Source organism: Lepidochelys kempii, chromosome 8 (genome assembly GCF_965140285.1).
Source record: "Lepidochelys kempii isolate rLepKem1 chromosome 8, rLepKem1.hap1, whole genome shotgun sequence".
Classification (NCBI taxonomy): Eukaryota; Metazoa; Chordata; order Testudines; family Cheloniidae; genus Lepidochelys; species Lepidochelys kempii.
In genome coordinates, this window is record NC_136387.1 from 67,052,992 (window position 1) to 67,079,818 (window position 26,827).

At 40.1% G+C, this 26,827-nt stretch overlaps 1 protein-coding gene across 2 annotated transcripts in view; it reads right to left on the minus strand.

Moving 5' to 3' along the window:
- The window catches only part of NTNG1 (netrin G1), a 199,058-nt gene extending 176,293 nt beyond the window's left edge, over window positions 1-22,765 (minus strand). For both annotated transcript variants that reach the window (XM_073356855.1, XM_073356854.1), the window contains exon 1: window positions 22,508-22,765. In XM_073356855.1, coding sequence (XP_073212956.1) covers window positions 22,508-22,753 — 246 coding nt within the window. In that variant the 5' untranslated portion in view covers window positions 22,754-22,765. The remainder of the gene's footprint in view (window positions 1-22,507) is intronic.
- Between the last annotated feature and the right edge of the window lie 4,062 nt (window positions 22,766-26,827).

Consider the following 26,827-nt stretch of genomic DNA (forward strand, 5'->3'; position numbering starts at 1 on the left):
TGCGGAGGGCGACATCGTTAGTTTCTGGGCCTGTGTCGTTGTTGTGTATCATATTGCTTGAAAGGTGGATGTTGTACAAAGGCATGGTAATGCGGTCGTTGGTATGGCTGATATCTATATTGTCTCTTCTTTGAGGCAGGTGTTTGGATGCCTAAGGATCAGAGAGTGACACGGGAGTCCTTCATAGAGTGAAGGACCTCATTGGTTGTAGCAACGAAGAGCTTGTCTCCATTGAAAGGGAGATCTTCGACCACATTCTGTATCTCCTTCAGAAAGGAGAAAGAAGCAAGCCATGAGGACCGCCATAATAGCTTGTAAATCAATCCTTTTAACTTTAGCATTGCCTGATTTTGGGTTGACTTAAAAATCTTAATATTCTTTTAACTTTGATTCCTTACATGGTAATTAAATAAAGGTACTCTTTGAGAATTGCTGAAGGGGTTGTGAGCTAGAAGCATCACATAATGAGTCAGGAGCTTCTGTGCAACAGTTGCTTCAGAATTTAGAGAATATTCCTTAATTTTTTTTAACATATATTTAGTTTTGTAAAGGAATTGGAAGTGAACAATGAGTCAGTAGGGGAGCTGAATTACAGTCTGCCATCTTACTTTTATATTAATTTTCCTTCATGGAGACCCTAATCACAGCATTCATTAGGGTTTTGCATATTGTAGGCCTGCTTCTGAACTCTTTAATAAAGCAAAGATGCCAGTGATTTCAATAGTAGTTTGCATGAGAGAGGATGTAGGAATTGGCCTTTCAGTCACAATATGCTGCATACTGAGAATACTGTGAATTTGCAAGATATGTCTATTTACATCAGACAAATATGATGTGAATGGAATTATGACAATGTAAATCACATTACAAAAAGTACCATGAAAGTGATGGAGTTTTATATCACACACACAATCCATTACATGAATTATAAGGGTAATAAAAGTCATTAGGAAACATAGAAATTGTGTGAACACTGTAGCTGCTCTTCAAAAGTAGCAGCTTTATGCTTTTTTAAAAACATGAGAGGCTTTGGCTCATGGCAAGGACTTATAGTGTGATCAGCTGCTACTTTTAGATCCAAATTCCCTGCCTTTGTCCTTTGGCTTTATTTATGCATTTATCAGTTACACCAATATCGACTGGCCCAAAAAGGTGTGCATATCCAAATGATCATGTCTTCCACATATACAGGGGTTTTGTCATCACAAGTAGTTTAGTTTGACCCAAAACCCAAACCCAAACCCCACTCATGGAATGTCCAACCACTTCATGTGCACTTCCACCTACAATTCTGGTCTCAGAGGTTGTACCTTTTCCTCAGGGCTTCCTACAGTCCACATCCCCTTCTGAGGGGCTTCATACCACCTTACCAGTGGCTGGTAGAGGAACCCAGGCCCACCCCCTACACTGGGTTCCAGTCCAAGGACTCTAGGACAGGCAGTCAAGGTGCACGTCATTTGATTCCTTGCTGCCACGTTCCTGAACTTCTTCCTGCCAAGATTTTCTCCGGGCTTTCTCCTTGCCCTGCTGGAGCCTTCCTAATCCTAACAGGTCCCTTTGCCCTACTATAGGGAGAGTGACTGCAGAGTTCCTCCCTCTCTCCTTGGAGATCCCTTCTGCTCCAAGCTTCCTCTGTTAACACCACCACCCAGCCCCTCCCCAGCTGGGTTTCATCATTAATTATGCATGGCTCACCATCCAGGTGCAACCAGATGGGCTAACTGAGCTCTCTGACTCATGTTAACTCCTCTGCTAATCCGGCGGGGGTATACACCCCATCACAGTATCCTTTACAATACAGTCATTAACTGCATGATCACATACAACTCTCTCTGCCTCATTCAGCGTACAGGTTGGATAAGACTGGCAAGGGTGTGAAACTGCCCCTGGCGTAACTTGAAGCAACCCTGTGGGATTCCCACATTGGGTACAATCTGGCAGGAAGCCATGTGCTCTGCCCCACATCTTCCCACTCTGGCATGCTTCCTAGGTGGAGAGAAACCAGGCGAACAGATGGCAGAGAAGTGGCTTTGCTAGCTCTATGCCACCTGAGGAATCCCCCTGTGACAGGAAGAAATCTTTGCTGCCTTTTTAAGGCTGCTTTCCAGCTACTTCATGCTGCTAAGACAGCACAGAGCAGCTAGATTAGGGACTATGGACTGAACCCAGTGACTTCAACGGACTTACTCCCAGTTTACACAGGTGTAGCTGAGAGCACAGATAAACCATAGTGGACAGGTTTGTAGAGAATGATGCAGGGCTATTCAGTAAATGAAGTAAAGGTCAAGAAATGGGCTTTCGATGAGGCAGAGATCCAACGTTAATTGAAAAACAAAGATAAAAATAAATATTGAACAGCTGCTTTGTTCACTCTGCACTGGCCAAATGGTGATAGGACATTTTGTTTTTGATAAATATTGTTTGGAATAATTCATTGTGGAAAAGCCTTTGGAGAATATGTTGACTTCAAAATATGCTTCAGAAAATTATTCTTAGTTAGAAATAGTCTTTACAGAGTCCCATCAGTTAAAAAAACTGCTTGGAACCCCATTCTACATTTTGAAACCCGAACTAGGAACCTCAATAAATTGTTAGCTATGGATATGGAGCTAGCTATTGGCTGAATACTGACTATGTGCTTCACAAGTGTAGCTCTGCAAGCACTACCTGGCAGCCTGATCAGGGGGATCCGTATTCGAGAAACGGTATATTCTAATTGTGGAAGAAATGTTATTGCTTGTATAGCACGTAGGTCATCAGAACTTCAGTTTAAGCACTTTTTTCCTTGTGAAGGTCAGCATCCAGCCCTAAGAACCTGACAGGTTTAATTATTTAAAACTTAGACTTTTCTAAGGAAAAAAACCATGACAAAAATAAGAATCTTGAACTGATAAAACCCTGTATTTTCGATGACCTGGCTTAAGCTGCTATTATTTACAAAAAATACAATCCAATCTCCTCCACGATTTGTTTGCCAACCTTCAGCCTGATACAAACTAGGACAGCCTCAAACACAGAGTTTATAATGGAAATGTCAGAAGACCCTTAAATATAGCACTGGTGCCAGACTCTGCTATAAAGAAGAGAAGTATCTACTTTGCATTACAGTATTAATCACAGAATCCAGACAGTACAAACAGCAGTTAGGGAAGAACATTCTGAGAATGTTAACACAAGTGAATAATAAATGGTTTAGATCACTTCTTGGCCAAAGCTGGTATTCTGTGTTACCAGAGGCAGTATAAAAAAGCCCGTACACAGGTATTGAGATTTTCAAACAAACTAGGAGATTTCACAACACACTCTCATTGCAATTAATGGTATTCCCTCACCCTTTCCCCTGGTTGGCTTCAGCAAGCTCAGCCATGTGCTCTATGGACCTGATCTTGCAACAATGAGAACTTTGCCATTGTCTTAACTGGGCACAGAATCAAGCCTATTTGCTGCCTCATAGCATACTGCCCTAGCCTAGAATTCAGAAGTCTTGCTATACCATCCTTTTTCTTTCTCAGGCCCAATACAACCGTGACTTCATCAGAAGACCCACTCATACAGTTGCCAACTTTCTAATCGCACAAAACTGAACACCCCTGCCCCCTTCCTGAGGCCCACCCCCACTCATTCCATCCCTCCACACCCCCATTGCTCACTCTTTCCCACCCTCACTCACTTTCACCAGGCTGGGGCAGGAGGTTGGGGTGTGTGTGGGGGAGGAGGGGAGTTGAGGGCTCTGGCTCCAGCTGGGGGTGCAGGGTCTGGAATGAGCAGTTTGGGGTGCAGGAGGGGGCTCTGGGCTGGGGCAGGGAGTTGAGGTGCAGGGAGGTGAGGCCTCCAGCTGGGGGTGGGGGCTCAAGGGGTTTGGGGTAAAGGAGGGGGCTCATGGCGGGGGGAGAGGGTTGGAGTGTGGGAGGGGGTTTGAGGTGCAGGGTCCTGGCAGCGCTTACTGTGGCTCCCAGGATGTGGCTGCCAGGTCCCTGAGGCCCCTAGGTGCATGGGCGGCCAGGGAGGCTCTGCACATTTCCCTCATGCCCAGAGGCGCTACCCCACAGCTCCCATTGGTCACAGTTCCTGACCAATGGGAACTGCGGAGTCGGCACTGGGGATAGGGACAGCGCACAGAGCCTTCCTGGCCACCCATGCACCTAGGGGCCGCAGGGACCTGGCCACCGCTTCTGGGACATGCAGGGAACCTGCCTTCACCCTGGGCCTTTGCTGCGCCACTGACCGGACTTTTAACATTCTAGTCAGTGGTGCCGACCAGAGCTGCCAGGGTCCCAGTATACTTGGCACACCCAGAGGACATGAACATGGAATTAAGGACACACTAGTACACAGAGGGATTTCCTATAGCGAAGAGAATTGGGAGAAAGACAGACTGGCCAGCCTGGATAGATAGGCACAGTTAGGAGTTCCTTTTACACAGCAAAACAACAGAGTTTTGCCCTAGTTACAGAAAGAGAGTCATGTGCCAGCTTTGGTCATTTACAAGAACTGATGCGGTTACTAACCATGTATTAACTATACTGTGCGTGGATATAAACTATATTTAGATTCAGCCAAGTTAGTAACTAGAGGCAAATTCAATTAAAAGATACAATGTGGACAAGACTTTAAAGTAAACCTGTCTCATTTTGGGATTGTATCACTGAAATGTATTTGCACTGTGCTTTCTACCACACTGTCCCTTATGCTTGAAATTCCCTCCTTGAACTAATGTACAAAGGTACTACCCTCTCCTCTTTCAAATTCTTCCTCCAGATTCACTTCTGAAATGACACCTCCAAGAAATCAACCATCTGATGACCGAGAGGTTGAGTGACAGTCATGAATACATATTATTTACTTTTAAAATCTTGTAAATAATGTGGAACTATCATACTGTGCACATAAATAGTCTATGTAACTGCAAGATCTTATGAGTCTTGCTCTCATCCTGCTGCTCCTTCCCTCCTTTTGCTTGTTACATTCGTGCTGCAGCTTGTTTCAAATTAGACTGTAAGCTCTGAGAGGCAAGGATAGTGTCTTCCTGTGTTTTTGTACAGAGCCTAACGCAATGGAGTCCCAAACCCAACCGAGGTCTTCAGTGGCAATACTGAAACTACTACGACTAATAAATCATTTATTTTAGCCACGTGAGCCACTATCTGAGGAGGTGAAAGTAGGTTATTAAAGGCATGTCTACACCAGCGGTTCTTAAACTGTGGGTTGGGACCCCAAAGTGGGTCACAACATCATTTTAATGGGGTCACCAGGGCTGGAGTTAGACTTGTTAGGGTCTGGGGCTGAAGCCTGATCCCACTACCTGGGGCCGAAACCCAAGCCAAGGACTTCAGCCCCAGGCAGTGGGGGGCTATAACCTGAGTCCTGCCACCCAGGGCTGAAGTCCTTGGACTTTGCTCCCGTCCCTGGCCCTGGCAGGCTCCTGGGGTCCTGTAGTAATTTTTGTTGTCAGAAGGGGATCATGGTGCAGTGAAGTTTAAGAACTCCTGGTCTACACTATAATCAGGAGGTGTGATTGCAGCGTGTGTAGGCATACCTGGGCTAGCTTTGGTTTAGCTAGCTCGTTAAAATAGCAGTGACATCATTCCAGCAGCCTGGGTGGCAGCACAGGGTAGCCACCTGAGTACAGCCCCACATGGGACCTTGGGAACATACTCGGATGGCTAGTCTGTGCCACTGCCTGTGTGGTTGTAGCAGCTTCACTGCTATTTTTGGCACACTAGCTTGATTAAAGCTAGCTTGGGTAGGCCTACACATGACTCAGTCATTAGCTCCTGATGGAGGTGTAAAAAGGAATGGCATGGGATATTAATAGCCTTTCCTGGTTAATTGTATTTTGTGTACTTTCTTAAAGAACATATACCAAATAACTAAACCTGCTTCGGTTCACTAGAGACATATGACTCACAAAAGATCATTTTCTGTGTTTAATACCTTAGGATGACAGAGCTCATATAATGCTGCCATTAATGAAAACGCACAACATACTGCAGACAGAACAGTGAAACCTGTTAGCTCCTCCTTTTTGAAAACCAGCTTTCTGAATGGAACATTGAGAGAGAAAGCTAAGTATAAGGCAAATTATTTAGCAAGATTTAGAAGGAGAGAAGAAAGCACTATGAAAGTTATCTGGGCTACTGTGTTTCTTAACAGCTGTGTTATTTAATAGAATGAATAACATTCTTAACATGCTACTGCTTCAGATTACTGAATGGCGAAAAAACCTGCAGAGACTATCAAATTATACACAACCATTACAGCTGTACAGGTCTCTGCATCTGAACTTTATAACCTTATATAAATAGAAACCAGATAATAATTGCACTCTAATTACAAGTATTGACTACATATGTAATTATGCTTCAAATAAATAAACTTTCAAAATTGCAATAAGCAATTTAATACCTTTCATTGAAGAGCAGAGATCTATATTTTACTATTGAAGGACCAATGGCACATCATTTTTGGAGGCATTTAAGGTAAGTGTAAGACAAAATATAGAGCAGCAAACAATGGAGACTTTTATTCCCATATGAATGCTGTTAATATAATAAAAAATTAGCAATCTTGAGAATTCTCCTACATCCTCTGCCTGGAAATTGAAACAACCAAAATGAGATGCAAATCAGTGCCTTTATCTAATGAATAATGCAAACGAAGGCTCTTTTTAAGGTGAGTCAGTCTGCAGGAATCCTGCCTTACCTCACATTTCTTGTGGATTTAAGCACCATGTGTCACAAGAAATTAGAGAAAGGAATTGCCAAGTAATGACAAAGCCTTGGAGCCTCAAGTCAGTACAGACAGCAAGGTACATTAAGATGCATGGTACAGCGAGGGAGAGACCTGACATCTCATTAAAATGAAAATGTTGCTATATTTTCTTCACCTAGTTAATGGAGTTGTATGACATTGTAATCTGCGATTATTTGTGCAGCTATTACTTAGAAGCATCCTCCACAACACGTCCAAGATGGGAACTCAAAAACTTTATAAAACCTTTTCTCCCCCTCCCACTCCCTCAAACAACCCACTAGTGCTATTTTACCTCTCTGATTCAAGTCAACTGCATCAGCATTTTTTCAGCAGCACCATACAGCACATTTCATGTATCCATTTGTCACAAATTTTGCCATAACTTTGTTTTAGCATCAAACATTAACTTCCAAAAATAAACTCATGTCAACAACCCTACAGGCATACAGTCCTTAAAAAACTCACTCACTCTTTATACAATCATAAGTTATTTTCCCTGAATGAAGTATTCAGCACAAACTTCATTACTCTCATCAGAAAGCAGTCCTGGACCTGCACAGACAATTTCTTACATGGAGTAATCACATCTTTCATGGTACACATTATTTTGCTCGCCAGCTTTTTGTCCTTGAATCAGATGCCAAGACTGGGAATCTGCAAATCTTACTTTAGTCAGAGAGCGTCCTCTAAGATGGCACAAACTGAAGGTCCTACCAAAGTACAATAAAGGTAGATTTGACATAATGGAGTCATTCACTTCCAGAATAATTACCCAGCCATCTAGGACAGGGTGGAAAAAGTGCAGCCCAAACGTGGAATGTATGTGTAAAGGGGCTAAGCCGGGGCTCGACCCTCTCCGGGGCGGCAGGGAACCACACCGGCTCGCTACACACAGCTAACTTTGGGGAATTTGTCCGGCCACCAGTCTCTCCCTCGGCAGCCCTTGCGGTAACTGGACTGAGCACCGTAGGTCCAGGCCCTGAGTCAGGATGGGGCACCAAATAGTCAGTAGCTCAGACCCTCAGGCAGGGGCTGAGCAAATTGCCCGATGTTAGCAAGCCAGGCCCTGGGTCAAGGCATGGCACCCAAGAGTCAGTAGCTCAGGCCCTCAGGCAGGGGCTGAGCAAACAGTCCAGTGTTAACAGGCTCAGGCCCTGGGTCAGGGCGGGGGAACAAACAGTCAGTAGCTCAGGGGCTGAGCAACACAACATGAGTGAATTAGCCCAGGTCTCCAAGGACCTGGAAGAGGGGGAGACTGCCACCCATGAGTTGGGTGGCAGGGGGGACGCAGGCCCTCCCACTCCACTGCGTCCCAGGGCCCTAGCAGTGACAAATGACCCGCTGCTCCGTCAGTGGGGATCCTGACCGCAACACACTGACATGGGTTCTGGTAGAGTTACAGCCAGACTAGGGTCAACTGTCCCTGGGCTACTTCCTAACTCCCCTCCTTCTGGTACCTGGGTCCAGGCAGTGTTCTCCGGGGGGTCCAGCACCATGGGTTCCTCGGGGCAGTGGGCAGCAGCCGGCTTGGTAACTCCCCTGGATAGCTGGCGCAGGGCAGGTCTGGCAACTCCCCTGGATAGCTGGCGCAGGGCAGGTCCGGCCAGACTTGGTGTGGACCTGGGGCCGTGGGGTTTTCCCAGTCGCAGGCTAGGCTGGCTATGTCTGGCCTCCCCGACGGCTGGTCCGCTAGTGAGCTCTGAGGGCCAGCCTTTATACTTCCAGGTTGTGCCTTTCCACTTCTGGGTTGCCTCCTGACCGGCTCAGAGCTTCCTGACTCCGCCCACTCTGGTGGATGGAGGGCCTCTCTGGGGCGGCGGGGAGCCACAATGCCTTGGAGTTCTACAGTGCAGCTGTTCCCTGTCCTCATCTTAAAGAGAGGAATGGGATATGCAGAGTCTACAGGGTCCTGCATGCCATAGTCCATATTAATTTGAATAGCTTTCTGCTTGTGTAGAGATGGAATATTGCATGCACGGACTCTTTGTGTCTGCACTGATATATTAAATATAAGGTTGGTTGCAATTTGTCCCATTTTATTTAACATGCAGCTCTTGGCAAATTGCCAATGTGTTTTTTGGTGTCAAACTGTGAATGTGTCTGACCTACCATCACTGGGCTGATGTTGTGTGGACTTTCAATAATATCACAGGCAGAAGACACAGGAAATGCTTTTCTTTCAGTATTGCTGATTGCCAGCATTTCAATGGCTGCAAAAACACACAGAAAACAAATCCATCTGCTCATTTGAAAAGATAATAATACCACTAAGTCCAGAATCACAAGGCCAAGAACACAGAGTTAACTAAACCACTGACCTCTGGAGTGCCAGAGTTGATGAGGTTTATCACTTACATGACATGACCTTGGTGCATTTTACTTTTGTTCTGCTTACAAGTTTGCAAACTAATTGGAGACAAATCAGTATTTTGGCTTCAGTAAACCATAATAAGGTTAATCTATATAAGGAACAAAAAAAAATGAGATTAGAAATATTTTAACGTGAGTCCTTTATGGGTCTGAGAAAAAGAAACCCCTTTATTACAAGCTGGCAAAGACATCATTGCTGAAACAGTGTCTTAAAGCTTATTTTCTATTTATAGTTGCACTTCAGTTCATCTTTTGGATTTGTGCTAGAAAGGATGCAAAAACATTTGAAGTATTACTAAATTATTATGATTTTTAAAATTATTTTCTTTTAGTGTTCCTTTTGTTATAAAAACAAAGCCATTTTTATTGTACACCACTGCTGAAAATTTCACATAGTTTAAAATAAAAAGGTCAAATTCTGAGCTGATTTACACCCGTTTCAATCCCATTGAAGTCAGAAGGGGATGCATGAAGTCAGATAATTTGGCCCAGTAACTTAAAAACATTAGTGAAAATGTGACTAATAATCAATATGGCATTGTCACTCTCCTAAATTATGTGCACACTCAGACTTGCCTCACAGGTTCTGCTCCTGCCAGCAGTAATCATGCCAGGAATGTATACAGAGCTTAGGTTTCCAAAAGCTAGGACAGTCACAACTAACAGGCTATATGGGAAGAAAGCTTTTGCTAAACCAGACTAAGCAGTTGATTTGAAGTGGGGAGACAATTAAAGCATGGCATTTCTGAAAGAGTAATAAAAATGTCACTACAAGTGATTGATTTGTTACAAGTCCTTGGCTTCCTACTGGCACTCCAACAAGATTTGGTGCTAAATCAGTTCTAAAGGATTATTAGTATCATATGTTATTTTCACAAACTCAAAGAATTCAGCATCATTTCATAAATCAACTGCAAGTTAAAATTAGATTTCCTTACAATTTCAGTTGTCATGTTATATCACATTCATACATACACAAACACGCTTACAGATACACAAAATTTACAAATATACTGCAGCCTGACTCAAACCGAGAAGAGTAAATTTTAGAATGATTTCTTAAAAATAATTTTAAAAAACGCTATTCTGACAAAGGGCTCTGTTCTATGGCGGCAGCTGCCCATGGGAATTCCAGAGCCAGGAGACACTGTAGGAAAGGACTCTAATTTTTTGTTCACCTACAGTCCCTGCACATTATTTGTAAAGTGGTTTCTGATATTCTGGGTTGTGTTATGTGTCTTTATTTACAGCACTACTTTTTCTGTGAAAAGCATTCTGAACCAAGGGGAAGAAGACTCTATAAAGGAATAAATAATAGCAACAACAGTATAAGACCACCGTTTGGAGACCTCTGAAATACAGTATTTAGGCATTGGTGAATACTATAAGTCAAGAAGGTATTTCAGGCTTAACTATGAATTTCTTTGCTATTAAGTATTTATGAGCTGGATTGTGTCCTCCAGCTGAGTTTCCATGAGACAGAACTGGCAGAATTTATGAGGTATCCTGCACATAAGACAAGTGGGGGGATTTGACTTCCCATGGAGATGAGAGAGCATGCCTACAAACTCTTTGAGATCTGTAGTGAAAAGTGTAGCTCTCAATCCCACTGTTCTGAAGGCTATAACATACACACTGATGGCACCCACCCTCCAGCAGTACAGCTTGCTTAGGAGCTGTGTTCCCATTGGATCCCCTACCTGTACTTGCGCCCTGTATCCCTGCAGTAGGAATAGAATGCGGGGAACAGGCTATGGCAGAAGGATCAACATTAATCTGTGCACTGCTATCATGAGGTTTGGGCATACAGGCTAACTTATCACCAAGCTCCCCTGTATCGGTGCTTTACCACTCCTGACAGGAGATGGAGACCAAAATCCTCTAAGGCTATCTGCCTAGGAAGAGAGCTATCTAGTACTCAACTCCCAAAGCAAAAAACTGGCAACTAAACTTTCTCAGCAATTTACTGTAGACCTGAACATCTTCACAGCAAAGTAGTCTGCAGATTTATAAGATGCTGCTAAACATCTAGGTTGTTGTTTTATCTTTTTCTAAAAATACGTTTTAGTGCTTATGAAAGGTTTCATACGTATGGCATTAATAACCTAAGCCCAAAGTTGATCCAAAGTAAAATTAGCAATACCAAAAGTTTTCCCAACCCTGCCCATGCAGTATTTCAATTCTAACCTGTGGGGGAAACCCATATGGGGTGAAGACTCCCTCACATGTATTCAGTCTTTGGGGCTTCTGCTAAGATGGCCAGCAAGGGCACCAATTAGTGACAACTGTGATGGTGGTTTATATGATATGGTCACTAGGACCTGGTCTAAAAACATCAAACCTGATTTCAAGTAGGCTACGAAATTTTTGTTACTACTCTTTTGGGCAGAACCCAAACTAGTAATCTACTTGATGAGATCCTTTAAATCAGTAGTTCTCAACCAGGGGTCTGAGGCCCCATAGGGAGTCTCCAAGTAGGGACAGCATTAGACTCGTTGGGGCCCAGACCAGAAAGCTGAAGCCCCACCACATGGGGCTGAAGTCCAGGTCCTGAGCCCTGCCACCTGGAGCTGAAGCCTGAACAATGTAGCTTCATGGGAGCCCTGTGGCATGAGTCCCCAGGCAATTGCCCTACTTGCTACCCACTAACACTGACTCTGGCTTTTATATGCAGAAAACCAGTTATTGTGGCACAGATGGGCCGTGGAGTTTTTATAGCACGTTGGGGGGACCTCAGAAAGAAAAAGGGTGAGAATCTCTGCTTTAAATGAGGTTTCAGAAGGAAGTGTCCTAGGGGAAGAACAAGATTCTGAAAAATTGTATTAGCATACTCTACCTACGTTGTATTACTCTGAAAGTGGGATTGAGAAAAAGGAACAAAAATGTCAGAGTTTTCTGTTGGACTCAGTGTTGCCTTACTGTTCACTGATGTATGTCTGATATTATGCATTAATTTTATCATCCCAAATTCACCTTTTAGCACTACTTGGCACTTGCCAAGATAAAACCACGAGTATGATATTTGCTCCAAATTCTTCGTCAGATTAGTGTTGATTAGAAGAGTCAAATATTGCCGATTTAAAACCCTAAACTTTGTGGGCCTTTCCATGTACTTTTAGTGCACAGCATGTTTACTTCCTCTGAGTATGTGTACAGGGAAGGTGGCTGCTTCACAGATGGCATTCTGAGAGAGATCTCATAATACAAGTCACATTTCAGTGCACACTTCTATCATATTGCCACTAAAGTGTTTGACCTTAAGATTTAAGTACCTGCCACTGGTCGACAACCTGGGTCTGCAGGGACATAGACTTCTGAGGGAGTAGATGGAAGCCTTTCCATCTGGTGGACAATTATGTTGTCCAATAGAGAGAGGGGAAAGGATAAGTAGGGAGAAATCCTTTGGTTGTGGCTTCTTCTCAAACTAAAGTGTAACAGAAAAAATCACAGATCTAGAATCCACAATGTACAGTCAGGAGGTCACAGGTAATATCACTGCATTCTTTGAAGCATCTCCAGCTTTCTGTCTTTTGTGTTCTCTGAAAGGACAGTTTTCTTCAATCTTCATCACTTTGAAGAGCATACTATTTTAGTGAGGCCAAAGGAAGAACTCGTGAAGGGCTGGTACCCAGGGAAGAATGCAGAGACAGATTGTATCGGGCTTGAATCTCAACAGAAGCAGCAGATGTACAGGGACAGACACTTTGCTGATGTAAGTTAGCACAGCTCCATTCAAGTCAATGGAGCTATGCCAATTTACACCAGCTGAGAATCTGGCCCACAGTGTCTGAGAACACTACACAGAGAACCAACCAAACGGTAGCATATTTGCGAGAGCTAGCTGGCTATGTTCCTATGGTGCAGCTCAGCAAAACTGGTACCAGTTCAGACAGCAAAGGTCTGAGTCCTTTGCTGGCACCAAAACCAAAGCATATGGGAATGATCTCACTCCAAACTTACAAGTTTTCATGCTCTGCCTTTTGCCAAAGGGGGACTTTGTTCAGTTCCCTGAAACAGTGCAAGAGAGAAAAGGAAATGTGTGGATGGTTAAAAAATTTGGATATGAAAAATACTGAGCATTTTCACACATCAGTAACTTGGCCATTATTCTAATGTTAAAAAGGACACTGTTTACATTATTAATAGTCAACAAAATTATGCTAAAAATGCAACTGTTTTTTAATTTTAAAAAAGTAGTCTGATTTACTCCTGTTTAGAGACCTATTTCTAAACCCACGAAAATTGGGGCTGATAAAGGATGAGCTCAGAGACACTTAACTATTAAACAGTGTCACAATTAATGATGGCATAATTAGAGAGAAAAATTGGGAGAGTATTCATTAATAGGTTTTTCTGTTCTTGTTAGTTAGTTATAAACAAGCTGTGGAACTCATAAAAGTAAAGCAATATATTTTAATATCCAGACTGTGATATGTGTGACACATTTGTTTACAGTGTTGTTGTAGCGGTGTTGATCCCGGGATAAGAGAGAGACACGGTGGGTGAGGTTATATATTTTACTGGACCAATGGTGGAAGAGACCAGCTTTTGAACTTCAGAGAGCTCTTCTTCAGGTCTGGGCCTAACCCACCTTGTCTTTCTCAGCTGTGACATGGCACTTTCCAGTTAAAAATTGTTAAAATATGCTATCTGAGCATTCTTACTTGCCCTAGAAGTGCAGTAAATGTATCAAAGAACAAAATGTATCCCAGTAATAAAATCTTGTCCAGCCACTGGAGACTTTGACCCTTGCTTTCAAGGGTTCTGCAGGTGAGGAAATCCGAAAACAAACATTTATACAACAAACAAACAGGTTTAATATACTGGAAAAAATGCTTTTTAATGAAAGTACCATGACACAGAATGTAAATACACAGAAAGCTTATTCCTAATTGTGCTTTTACCTAAAATAGATTAGAAGTCATTGATTGAGATTTCCAAAGCGATCTAGGGGATTTAGACACATATCTTCATTACACAACTGACATATGCCAGTAGATTTTTGGATCAGGCCATCAATGGGAGTCTTTCCATTTACTTCAGTCAATGTTGGTTCAGGTCCTTAAATGATGCAAATTAATTTTAATGAAGGATATGTTTCCAAGGAGGAGATTTTCAATGCTAACAGCTATTTGTGGCTTTGAAAATCTCCCTCTAGAATTATGCAGTCATAGAGTTTAAAGACAGAGGGAACCTCCATTTTCCAGTCTGATCTGCTCATCACAGTCCACTAAACACCCAATTACCCCTGCATTGACTCAGGTAACATGAATTAAACTAGAGTATTACAGCCTCACGAGACTAAGCTAGTGTGTGCCAGAGTCCTCTACAGACCACATACAAAATCCCAACCACTTACTTTTAAAGGTAAAGTATAGATCATGCTTTACTCTTAAACATCTTTTCCCATTGGAAAAAATGAGACCGACCATTTTTACAAAAATCAAAATCAATGCGTCACCAATAAAGTTCTAAGCTTCTAAATCATCTTCCCCAAAACCCAAGCTTTTGTCCCAGCTTCAAATGACAAGTATTCCTATGTACTTCCAGACCTTATTCTTGCTGATCGTAGTGAATATGGATATCAACAAAAGCACAACATTTTCATCCTGGTTTCTTGAAAATATAAAATGTGAGATGTCCAAACTGAAGAATGAACGGGTGTGGGCACAAAGCTTGTACATAGCCCCTATTATTTTCAAGAGCTACTTTTATTTCATCATCATCTAAATGAGGAAAAAATTGGCCTTTCTAGTGAATAATGAGCTTCTCAGATTTTTAGACAGGGAAAATGGAGTGTACTGTTTAAATTTTGTTTAATGGCACTGGAAATTTGAACATATTCCTGCATATGAGGCACCTTGTTAGAGTTTCTCCAGGATATTTCTTCAGGCTATCCCTACAGTATTGTTTCTCCTTGCTAGATCCATCTGGGCAACAAAGCCGAGGGATCTACCAGACTGTGGAGGGCTCAGATAAAAATAGAGGTAGAAAATGGAACATATAGTAAGAACTGTTTAGTAGTTACAAGAATCACATTCTGTACTTTTTGATTATACACAGGGTGCTTTTTAAAAGAGGTCTTAAAAAAAAGTTGTTTGCTATTTAGTTGGGTTTTTTTGCAGTCATTTGCAAATGTCATCCATAATCGGCTCTGTTTTTAGTTTTCACTGGAGGAGATTGCCTTATGAGCAGGTATAGATGGCAAAAATCAAATTGATGAGTTACAGTGATGACTCTTGACAGTTTTACAGATAAAAATGTAAAGCACTGGAAAGACACTGTATTTACACATAAGAAAATGCTCTTCTTATCATAACACTGTCCCCTTTTAAAGGCCTTACAACTACTTGGCAGTAAAAATTCTCTCTGGTCTGGAACTTGACAAAATGTCTCAACTAGGGAACTGTTTTTTACTTGGAGTAAGCAATTAAAATTCACTTCAGCTAATTTCTCTTTTTATTTATAAATTCCATGTAGAAAAAACTGTCTAAAGAATTAAATTATGAGAAACAGAAACATTCTATGGAAAATAGAACATGGAAAACACCACAGCACTGATCTTCCAAACACTTACACATGGGTAGACCTGCTGAACTCAGTGGAACTACTTGCATAAGAATTTGCATGGTGAAAATGCAAGGCCTTTCCAATATCCATGCAATAGAGTGTTCACTGTGAAGAAACTGGACTGGACGAGGGAGAGGAGCAATATAAAAATAAAACAAAAATCATGAAATCATTGGCTTCACAGGTCAAAAATATTATTAAAATACACTCATAGTCTACTATCCATAACCACACTCACACTTACATATCCAAATGGTGTCACTGCATGCGACTGTTGTGGATATATTAAACTGCAGAGGAAAAATTTATACAAAATCAAACTGTGCATAAATATAGATCTGTGGACATTGCCTCTTCAGGTAAATTAGCTCAGAGGATTGTGTTGCACTTCTCAGTCTATTGAGACTAAATTTTTAAGTACAGAGGCCCCTTTGCCTCATCAGTCGAAGAACATAGCAGCATCGAGGGCTATTATCAGTTTTTCAGGGTAGAATATTATGGCCTCTGCACTGATAGAGGAAATGTCTGGATTAATAATTTCAATATGTGGAGACTACTTTTGGCTACTTGTAAGACATCTGGAAATACACACATTTATTTCCACATACAGGACATTTCAGTCTCCATAAAACAGTTTCTACCTTGAATCACAATAGAAACAATAAAGGTGTAGTGGCACTAACTCGGAGGAAAATTTAACAGCACCTACAGTCTCACTATTTCCTAGTCCCCTTAAGCAAGACCATATAATGGATTTTTTTCTCCATATGGAGTAAGGGATAACTCACTTAAATGGTTTCAAACACAACCTTCAAACTGCCAGCAGGGGATGCTAGTGCTTCCATGCATTTCATCCTCTCTGCTCTGTTCCATGAAGCAAAGGGAATGAGATGGCTCTTAGGCTCTGATCCTAGAAATACTTATGCACACGTATAACTTCTCACATGAACAGCCCCATTTAACGCTGTACATGTATGTACATAACCAAGATATGTACATGGTTACGTGTTTTCAGGAGTGAATGCATGGAACCTTGGTCTATGCATTGGACTGGTCACTTTATGATTAAAAAGAAAAAAAAATAAAAACAAAGTGTTAATAAATGTTAATATTTGGAAACTGTCTTATGTCATCTTAAAAGTGAACCCATATGAATATCCTCCTATGGTTCAGTGTAACAGTAACAGTTCTTTTGACTTTGTACAGGACTTGAAGAACTCACAGATGCCGGATGAGTTCAGTAGGTATTGTAATCCAGGAATGGGCTTTTATAGCACAAGCTCTTCTAGGCTGGCAGTGGAATAATGTCAGAAAGCAAGTATTGTATTGGGATGCAGTTTGGGTTCACCCACTCCTTGCAAAAATAAAGTCTACAGTTTGCTGTGTTCTAGGGCACCTGCAAACAGTAGAGGTTCCTAATGATACATCATCAGGACACAATGTCGTCATATAGTGATGTTACGCCATAATAACATAGCCTCAGACAGTGAGTGTTTGTTGGGACACTACTATATAGATTATACTACTCTATTACAGCAAATCCTGTTCTGAGGGGCTCCCTAAAGCTTGGAATCCACGAGCCATTGCCTTGTGATCAACTGTACCTTAGCAGTAGCTGTGCAGGTTGCAGTACATTACTAGTAATAGGTTTATTTATATAAATTTTTTTTAGTAAGTGACATTAAGATTTCAGGGTACATTCCTGACACAGTTATATTGACAGTGAGCTACTATAATTCAACTGTGAATGCCACTGAATCTGTTAAGAATTTTTTTAAAATTACTATTTTACTGGGAATACATGTTATTTATTTTAAAACTGATGTTGTGTTTGCACATCCATACTCACCATGATACATAATGCCCCAGAAGGTAAGAGAGTGCATTCAGAGCTGCACCAGCAACATGTGGGACCATGCGTACTGGGATGTCCTGTGTGCAGAAAACTGGGAAGAATGAAAACCAGCCAACATATTGGGTGTGTGTGTGTGGGGGGATCGAGGGGTGGGGGGTGGGGTCCTGTCCACACAGCAAAGAGAATAATAGTATGCTGGTTACAGGAAGACAACTCTGTGCCACATGACAAGGTTGAAATGCTGTTAGCAGCCACACCTAATAACTGAGTTCTAAACACATTGTGTGTGGATGCAAACTATGGGTATGTCTACACTGCATTTGGAGGTGTGACTGCAGCATGTGTAGACATATGCAAGACAGATTTAATGTAGCTAGTGTGAGTACCAACCACAGTGAAGCTGTGGCAGCATGTGTTGTACAAGCCCATCCAGGACCCTAGGTACTTATTTGGGCAGGTAGCCCATGGTAGGGAGACTAGAGGTCCCGATTTTCTAGGGACAGTCCCGATTTTGGTGGCTTTTTCTTACATAGGCACCTATTACCTCCCACCCCCTGCCCTGATTTTTCACACTTGCTATCTGGTCACCCTAACCCATGCTGAAGCCTGTGCTGCCACGGTTTCCCAGCTATTGGTACTCATGCTAACTCGATTAAAGCTAGCTCAGCTATGTCTACAGGGGCTACGCTCAAACATCTGACTGCAGTGTAGACATACCCTATGTTTGGAACCAACCATGCTCATAAGCAGTTACAAAGATGATTGAAAGCTTGTTTATGGACAGAGCCAAACTCTAGTTATAGAAACTAGCTCCCTATAGGTATTTAAGACAATCTGAGTAAGAATTATGTTGCTCATCCAATTAAGTCTACCAAAGAAAATCTACATGTCTACCGTTCTCTCTCTAGTAAACTTGTTACATTACACAGTTGTTTCCAGGTGGTAAGAGCACAAACTTAATTTTCTGCTAATTTTTTCTTATTACTTCTGAATGTCTACATGGGGACACTACAATTCCTTGTCTTGCTCAGATCTACAGTTATTGTGGTAACCATCTACTGACACTGAAGGGAGTTGTTAGCTACATTCTAATATTCAAAGTTAATTTGACATACTGAAGAAAAACAAAAAAAAATAGGCATAAACAAACAACATTAAAACACGCTGTCCAGTACATGTTTATGCACTTGGCACATTGTTGCAGCGGCTGCATTGCAAACATTGCAGGAGAGTGCAAACACTGCAAGGGTAGGTTTGATTCAGAAAACTCTGTTTCCACTGAAAGAGAGTTTAACAAATTGAAAATTCCATTGGCACATTTCTGCTTAGCTTAGGTTTTGTAAAAACTTGTTTCTAAAAACTTGTTTTTACAAAATGTAAATTTGGAACTAAATTCAATTCGACAGGTTCCTGTCAATAATCCACAAGTGAGCCTTGAAATGGGTTAATAAATGAAATAAATAAATCTGATTTCCCCATAACCCGAGTCTTAGATTTTGATTTATGACGGTATTTTTTTCTGCTGCCTTTAGATTGCACAGGAAACAAGCATCCTGCAGGTTCCACCAAGCCATCTTTTGTTTCTACTGTCATTACATACATTTACTTTTTTTTCTTTTATAAGACTAAAGTGGCACTCCCATATTGGGAGCTGAGAGAGAGGCACACTACCACCTGGAGTTCCTTTGCATGTGTAGGAGTGCCATTGTTGTGTCATCCCTGATGAGGCTACAATGTGTAGTCCCTGTACTGGCTGGCCAACTCAAGACGTGGCTGTTGGACAAGTGTAAGGTCACGTTCTTCTCACCCAATCCAAAGTGGCTAGCCACTCTACTCGGACACAGTCCTCATGCTCAAGTGAATGCAAGAAGAGATATTGTGATTGGTCTCCACATGGAGGTGAAAGATGGGACAGGGGTTGGCAAAGGCTCCCTACAATTGCATGGTGCACATAGTGTATTTCCTGATCTTATTATACTATATAATAAAATATTTCTTAAAATAATAGGAAATTCCAAGGCAAAAAACTTTGTTATCTGAACTTAAAGTACCCTTACAAACACTGCTAACTTTAATTACTGTAAATTAAACCTAAGCATTAAAAAGGTATGAAAAATAGATGGATTAATTCAGGTAATGTAGGTAAAGACTGCAATATCTTTCACATTTATATAGTCTCTTCAAATGTACATGTATGAAGATTCACATTAAGCAATCCACTACAGCCTCAACTTTAGCCAAATAAACCCATACAATCTCATGCTTATTAACATAATAGCACAGATGTAACAGAGTAGAATTTGTACCTTAATATTTATAATCAGGAAAAAGAAAAAAGCCTTTTCACAATAACACATCTGCTAGGAATTCTGCTAGGCAGAATTATACTTAATAATGCTTCTATACCACTGCATTAAATTGTTATACTAGTTATGCTGCATACATAAGAGTGTTTCCCAAAGAAAATCCATTTTCATTGCATATTTTGACTTATAAGTTACTTAGAAGAATGATATCCCTTCTTTTAATTATTTCAGTAAACATAATAATGGCATTGCTAACTACACCACAAAGTACTTTATTTTCCCAATTTTTTAGTAATATGAGCCTACTTGTAATTAAAGGCATGCTGCATTAATGGTGCTGAAAGTCTCAGAGGGAAACATTTAATGTCCACCTCATAATATTATGCCAGAATTACATGCACAGAAGACTTTTTAATAATCTTTGTTTCTTAATTTAGTTTTGATTGACTATGAAATCCAGAGGAGTACTCTAGGGCTCGAATTTCTACTGTCATCAGCACTTCTGCTCCATAAATTGTACAAACGCAGATGACTTCTTCCGTCTGTAGGCTTCTTTTCAAAGCTTCTGTTTAACCTATCCAGAAAATTAGCTGCAGGCTGCAGATAATTGCAGATAATTTTACCATTTTTAAGCCACTGGGGTGTTGCATTGGGGTGTGACAGCCAAATTTGTCTAGACACAAAGAGCAAATCATATTTTTATGTTGTCACTTCAGCTTTATACGCATGTTCATAACAATCTCAGCTCTGTATGCAAACTACAGCAGCAGCCACTAGGGGTTTCCTAGGTAAGTATCTGAGAGGGGTTTCTTTTCGAACCAGGGATTAGTAATGGAATTAAAAGTTATATTAATAAGGGTTAGATTCGAGCACATCAATCACCTCTCAGGAAGGGGTGGTATGTAGCTGTGCTGCTCAAGCTGATAGCTGAGTAGGAAGAGAGAAGGAAATATTACACTGGCAAATTATGTTTATTAAAATTAAAATGGGGTCTGTTTGAAGCAGTGTTAGTGAGGATAGATTAGTGAGCAGAGTGCAAGTGGTGCAATCAAAAGGTACAAAACCAATGTAATTGCTTCATGTATGATATCAGCGCAGCGTATGTGGTGAGTGCTTGTGTCCATGCATACAACATCCCAACTCTGCGTGTGCTTGCACCTGAACACTTTCAAGAGTACTGGGGGTTGAAACGGATGCCATAAGCCATTCAAAAGTTAATTTTCCCAGAATAGACCTGTTTGGCACAGAGTAATAGTGATCTCCATACAGATAATATACAGGCAAACAAATATATTTAGTAGGTTATATCAATTTACAGTAAACTTATTTCTAAGAACTCCTTAATTTCCCAGAGCTAAATTATTAGCTAGAATTATACAAATTTCTATTGCTTTACTGATATCATCATAATAAAATGAACCATGAATAACACTATATATATGATTTATACTTCAAAACTACATTTTCCTATCAAGGAATAATAGTTTTCAACAGAAATTAACATTCTACTGAAAGAAAATTTATTTTATATATAAATGTAAGAAAAAAGTCCTCTACAAGCTGAAAATTTCTTCCAACATTAAGAATCTCCTAGGATCTGATCTGGCAAACCTTTATGCATACAGCTTTACTCAGGTGTAATGTTTTGACACATACATAGTGCCTAGTTCTTCACAGCTGGCACAACTATTTACTAAGTGCAACATTTTCACAATTGGCCTCTAATTTTAGGAAGACCAGATGCAGAAAGCCTGACTTAAGACCCTTGGGCATGATTTTTAGAAGTGCTGGGCACCCGCAAATCTAATTAAAGTCACAGGAAAATGCAGATTCTCAACACCTCTGAAAAATCAGACCCTAGCTAATGGTGTTTCTTTTAATATTGCCCATAAATACAGCTGTGAACATTTATGGCTCATGATAACGAAGCATTAAGTAGCAATGCTTAGAGCTGTGCATACTTCCCTGAAAACACTGTCAATGCACCTTCCCCCACCTTAAACCTGCAATTGTTTAAGTATTCTAATTGTAGACTTCTACTGGGCAAGGATGCCTAATTACACCACATTATGATGGTTTCATGATGTGAACACACTAAAATCAAGCCACCAAACTCTTTTTCACAAATAACCCATGCAAACACACCCAGTTGAAAAGTTAGTGCACTAGAAGCTTGATACTGCTTTCATTTAAGTCCACTGTAAGCATTGCCATTGATTTCAAGTGAAACAGCATTGGGTTCTAACTAAATGAACCACTTATCCTACAGCTTAATGTGTTTTAATGAAGATTGCCTATTTCTTCTTGCTTTGTTTCTCAGAAGCCTTTCACATTTACGAACTCATAATATTATGACAGGTTTCAGAGTAACAGCCGTGTTAGTATGTATTCGCAAAAAGAAAAGGAGTACTTGTGGCACCTTAGAGACTAACCAATTTATTTGAGCATGAAGTGAGCTGTAGCTCACGAAAGCTCATGATCAAATAAATTGGTTAGTCTCTAAGGTGCCACAAGTACTCCTTTTCTTTTTTCATAATATTATGTGGCTTTGCCTGGATCTTCACTGAACTGGGGATTTCCACTTTGCATCTGCCTATTACAGAAACACATCCTGAAACTATATAGTAAAGGAGCATTGAAAAGTTTGCCTTACCATTGCACAGAAGGTCTCGGGAGGATCTCCACATGTTATATCAGGGGGATCCAGGGTCACTTTCACATATTTGATCATGTCTCTGGATTCTGGCTGACAGGCCATGTAATCCCAAATTTTGCCTTCTTCAGTGTAAATCTGAGTCTTACACACGTCATAATGTCCCCACACTGAAGGATAATGCTGCATCACTGAAGATACAGTAACCCAAAGGGCATGAAGTGACAGGAATCTTGACAAATACATCTCTAAATCCTTTGAAATTGCCTTGATAATTATAACCAGTATTGATTTAAGGACAGTCTATAGATTATAAATATATGTACATGTATATTTATGTATGTATCTTATAAAGGTTGCACAACTGAACGTGAAACGTTAGAATATGGTACTTGCTTTACTAAGTTGAAGACTTTGGTAGAAGCCTAACATATTCAAAACAGCAGCTTTTCACCGAAATCTGAAGCTTGTCCTTGGTCTTATAATGCGTCTATCAGGGCTTTTTGTAAAAGATGTCTGAGAGCAGATAATAATTTAGCAAAGTTGTAGGTCTTCACTTGTACTGTCGATAACCCCGAGTGATCCTCCGTGTTCAAAGCTCACAAGAGATACCCAGACGCACTGATAAATCAGCATCTGAAGCAAAAGGATGAGTGTCTACAGCCTGGTGTCTGTTTCCCATCAATCATTCTTTTCTTCTGGCACCAACACCCTTTTAGAAACAATAAGAGTAAGAGTTATTGTCCAAGAATCAATGCATTATAAAATATATGATATGTTGACATTTTGGAGGTCTGATGCAATATAAAGCAAATTGATGTAATATAGATAACCTTTACAGCGTGTGCTTTGCTAGAATGAACAAACTACCAAAATCATTCACAGTGAAAAGTATTTCAACTTGAAGGATTTAACTCTTCTTTAACAAAGACAGATTTATAACATTTCAGGTGAGCTACAGGTTTTTGCTTTAAAAATGACATTTCCATCTTGGCAAAACCTGAAAGGCAAACAACAGAACTTAAACATTTCTCATATTTTATAACCAATGAGGTGGGGGAAACCTAAACCACCAAGGAGATCAGCAAAGCGGATCTTTTATTACAGTGACAAAGATGACAACTACCGTTGTGTGCTTTTTATCTCTTGGAACGAGGACCTCAGAGAGCTCAAAATGCCCCATATGCTTCTATGCTTTTGTTAGCTTAATAAGAGAGTTATTAGGAGCACACATCTGTCTGTTTGGATTTTCTCATTAGTACTGGAAAAGCTTTGCTCCTTTTTTTAAAATTGCAGTTAATGATAAAGATAACAACTGGCTCACCTGTAGCTTATTATATTAACAATTTCCCTTTTCAACATTGGTCCCATGTTTTCTTAATTATTTTAACATATCTACCTCTTGTTTATTTCTGTAACAGAAATACCCTCCAAACAGTTCTGTATGTTGTTGTAAGATGTAAAATACCAGGACATAAGGTCATAAACCCTAAAAACAACATGATACAAATTCAAAAGTCATTTATATAGGTCAATGTAGTTTTCTCTAATTTTGCAGTCAATCCAGTTTCAATTGAAGATATTGGAAGTTTGGCCACTGACTGCAATGGGAATAGGATTAGCCCCTTTGTGAAAAGAAGGATGCATTTAACTACTACTGTACTTTTCAACTCTTTAGCTGACTCTTACAATCTAAACAACCTCTTAAATTTCATGTTTACAGACAACTATAAATCATAATGTTGCTTAACTTAATTAATGTCTGTAGTCTAATATTCTAGTTAGTATGATGAATCTTCCTATGCCATAAAAATATGAAAGGTTCCATCACATACACCTTGTTTTAGAATACACATTTTCAAGAAAGAGCAAAAGTTGTCTTCAAAGCAATTTCACAAACGGGTTCACTATATTTAAATACTTCACCACCTTAAACTGAAATAAGCCACACACACTATGAAATGCCAACAGATGGCTGAAGTGTGTTTCCATAGCAAAGTAATTTACAATAATTGCCTTATGCACGCAAGTGCAATTTTTCATTATATTCATTTCATAAAATGTTATCATAGAGCAGTGATTTGTGATGTATTCTATTGGAAAGTGTGTTGAATATCTGAATTTTTATGTAACAATAATTAGCTATTTGACTAAATACATGTAAACTTCAAGTCTGAATTTGCTACAAAACCAGAAACTTCAGATACTTTACAAAAATTAAATACATTTTAACTCAGATCATTAACCATTACCACGGCTTTTTTAACAACCGTCCATTATTCCTGTTTTCATTGGCAATACTTAACTTGTTATTTTGGAATTAATTACAGAAAAAAACCACAGCTCAAATACAAAGGTCAACATCTATAAGTAAGGAATTGACCTGAAAAAAACGTTCTCTGTTTCTAAATAAAAAATTACAAAGTGTCTTAAATGATCATGACAAATCAGTGCATATTCAGCACTGAAGGATGAGAAAAACTATTTTGAGCTTGGGCAAAGCTGGTATAACTAGTGAGTGAATGTTATGTTACTGTATAGAAATAACAATTTACTATGTTTAAATAGCCTTACAATTTAGCCTTTTTCATTTAGTCAGAAATATACTCTTTTTTTAATGCTTTCTTTGGTAGTTTTTCTTTTCCTCTATAACCTGCTATCACTGTCAATCTACAAATAAGTGGGACTAGATAGGGCTGTAAACAGATGTATTAACTGGAATTGAGAATATAGCTATTGAGAATGAAGGTGAAGATAGCCATTATCTCAACACCCACTGTGCTACAATGCTCACCATATAACCAATTCTCATTAAAGAAAGTCAGCCTCATAATGATGGTCATTACACAGAATTATAGACTATAACATTGATCAAATTTAGCGCACTGACAAGGAAAAAGTGCAGAGGAGTGCAACATATGTTAGAATTGGGAAGATATAGGACTGAGTGACGGACATTCCTGACAAGAAGCGGCCAATTACAGCTTAAATTTCTGGCACATAACCAGTTGTGATTAATAGTCTTCCATTATATTACAGATATATTATTAATGTATTAAAAATGTCAGGCTTTGGCAAGAACTAATATGGCATGGTTCACTTACTCTGCAGTATCTTCTTTTAATGAGCTCCCATTGACATAGAGAAAGATATTGACCAAAGCACATTAAATATCATATGCTATGGGTCACTGAGGCTTTTATAATAGAGCTACACGGTTTGTCTTTATTATATTTATGCCTGCAGAGTCATTCATTATGTGCATTCTAGTTCCTGGTTGTCTATTCCCAAACATATCTAATTTTTAAAAAAATTATCTTGCAAAAATTATTTTAAAATTACATTTCCGAACTTTAAAACAATACCAGTTGTAGCTCTAAACCACACGGCAAACTGTGGGTAATATAAACCAAATTTGTTTTCGTGAATACACTTACACTTGGCCCTATGGAGTAAAATGCACCAAACACAATAACTGACGCATTTCTTGTGCCCAAAGCCTCTGTACTCTGTAGTTCTCTCTTCAGCAACTGACCACGCATTCTGCTGTGTTAAACTGAAACAATCCATAAGGTCTGACATACAGAGACTGACATCTTCACTGACTGAAGGAAAGGCGACTACAAACTACTGGAAAAATTGATTATGCTAGCTGTATTCAGTAAAATGGTGGCACATGGTATACTGGAGCTAATCTTTCTTGGCAATAACTGTATTAATTGTAGAATATTTAGGCCCTTGAATTTTCACATGTGCCTTAACTCCTGCCATCTGAAAAACAGCAGGCATTCCCTGGGCAACTGTGGAACAACAATGCTTAAGTCCCTAATGTCTCTGCTTTCTTCCAAACCATTCCTCTGTATGTAAAGAAGTGGATATATACCACATATAATAAATACATGTATACCTCTGTATCAGCAATTCTACATGAAGAGCATTAGTTGACCAAGACTAAAATTGTCTGTAAAAGTGGCCTTACACACATGAATTTGTTTCCAGGTGGCTACACTTGAATCAGTTCAGCCTCACACAGCATTTTAATTATGTAGTCTGCTCAGTTACCCTCCCCACCCCGCTCCCCACCCCAACTCCAGCCAAAAAGTATATTCCAGCAATAATTAATTACGGTAAAAGAAGCTGTCAATTCTTATTAGGATATGGTAGTAAACACAGCTCCTTGTAACTGTTTTGGTCACTGTGAATATTTCCCTCCTCCCACACACACTATGATAATTTTCTCATTATAAAAATTGTCACTAGCAGCTTAGCATTCACAGTGTTACAGAAGTCTCTTGGTGAGAACTTGCTGTACTTACATTA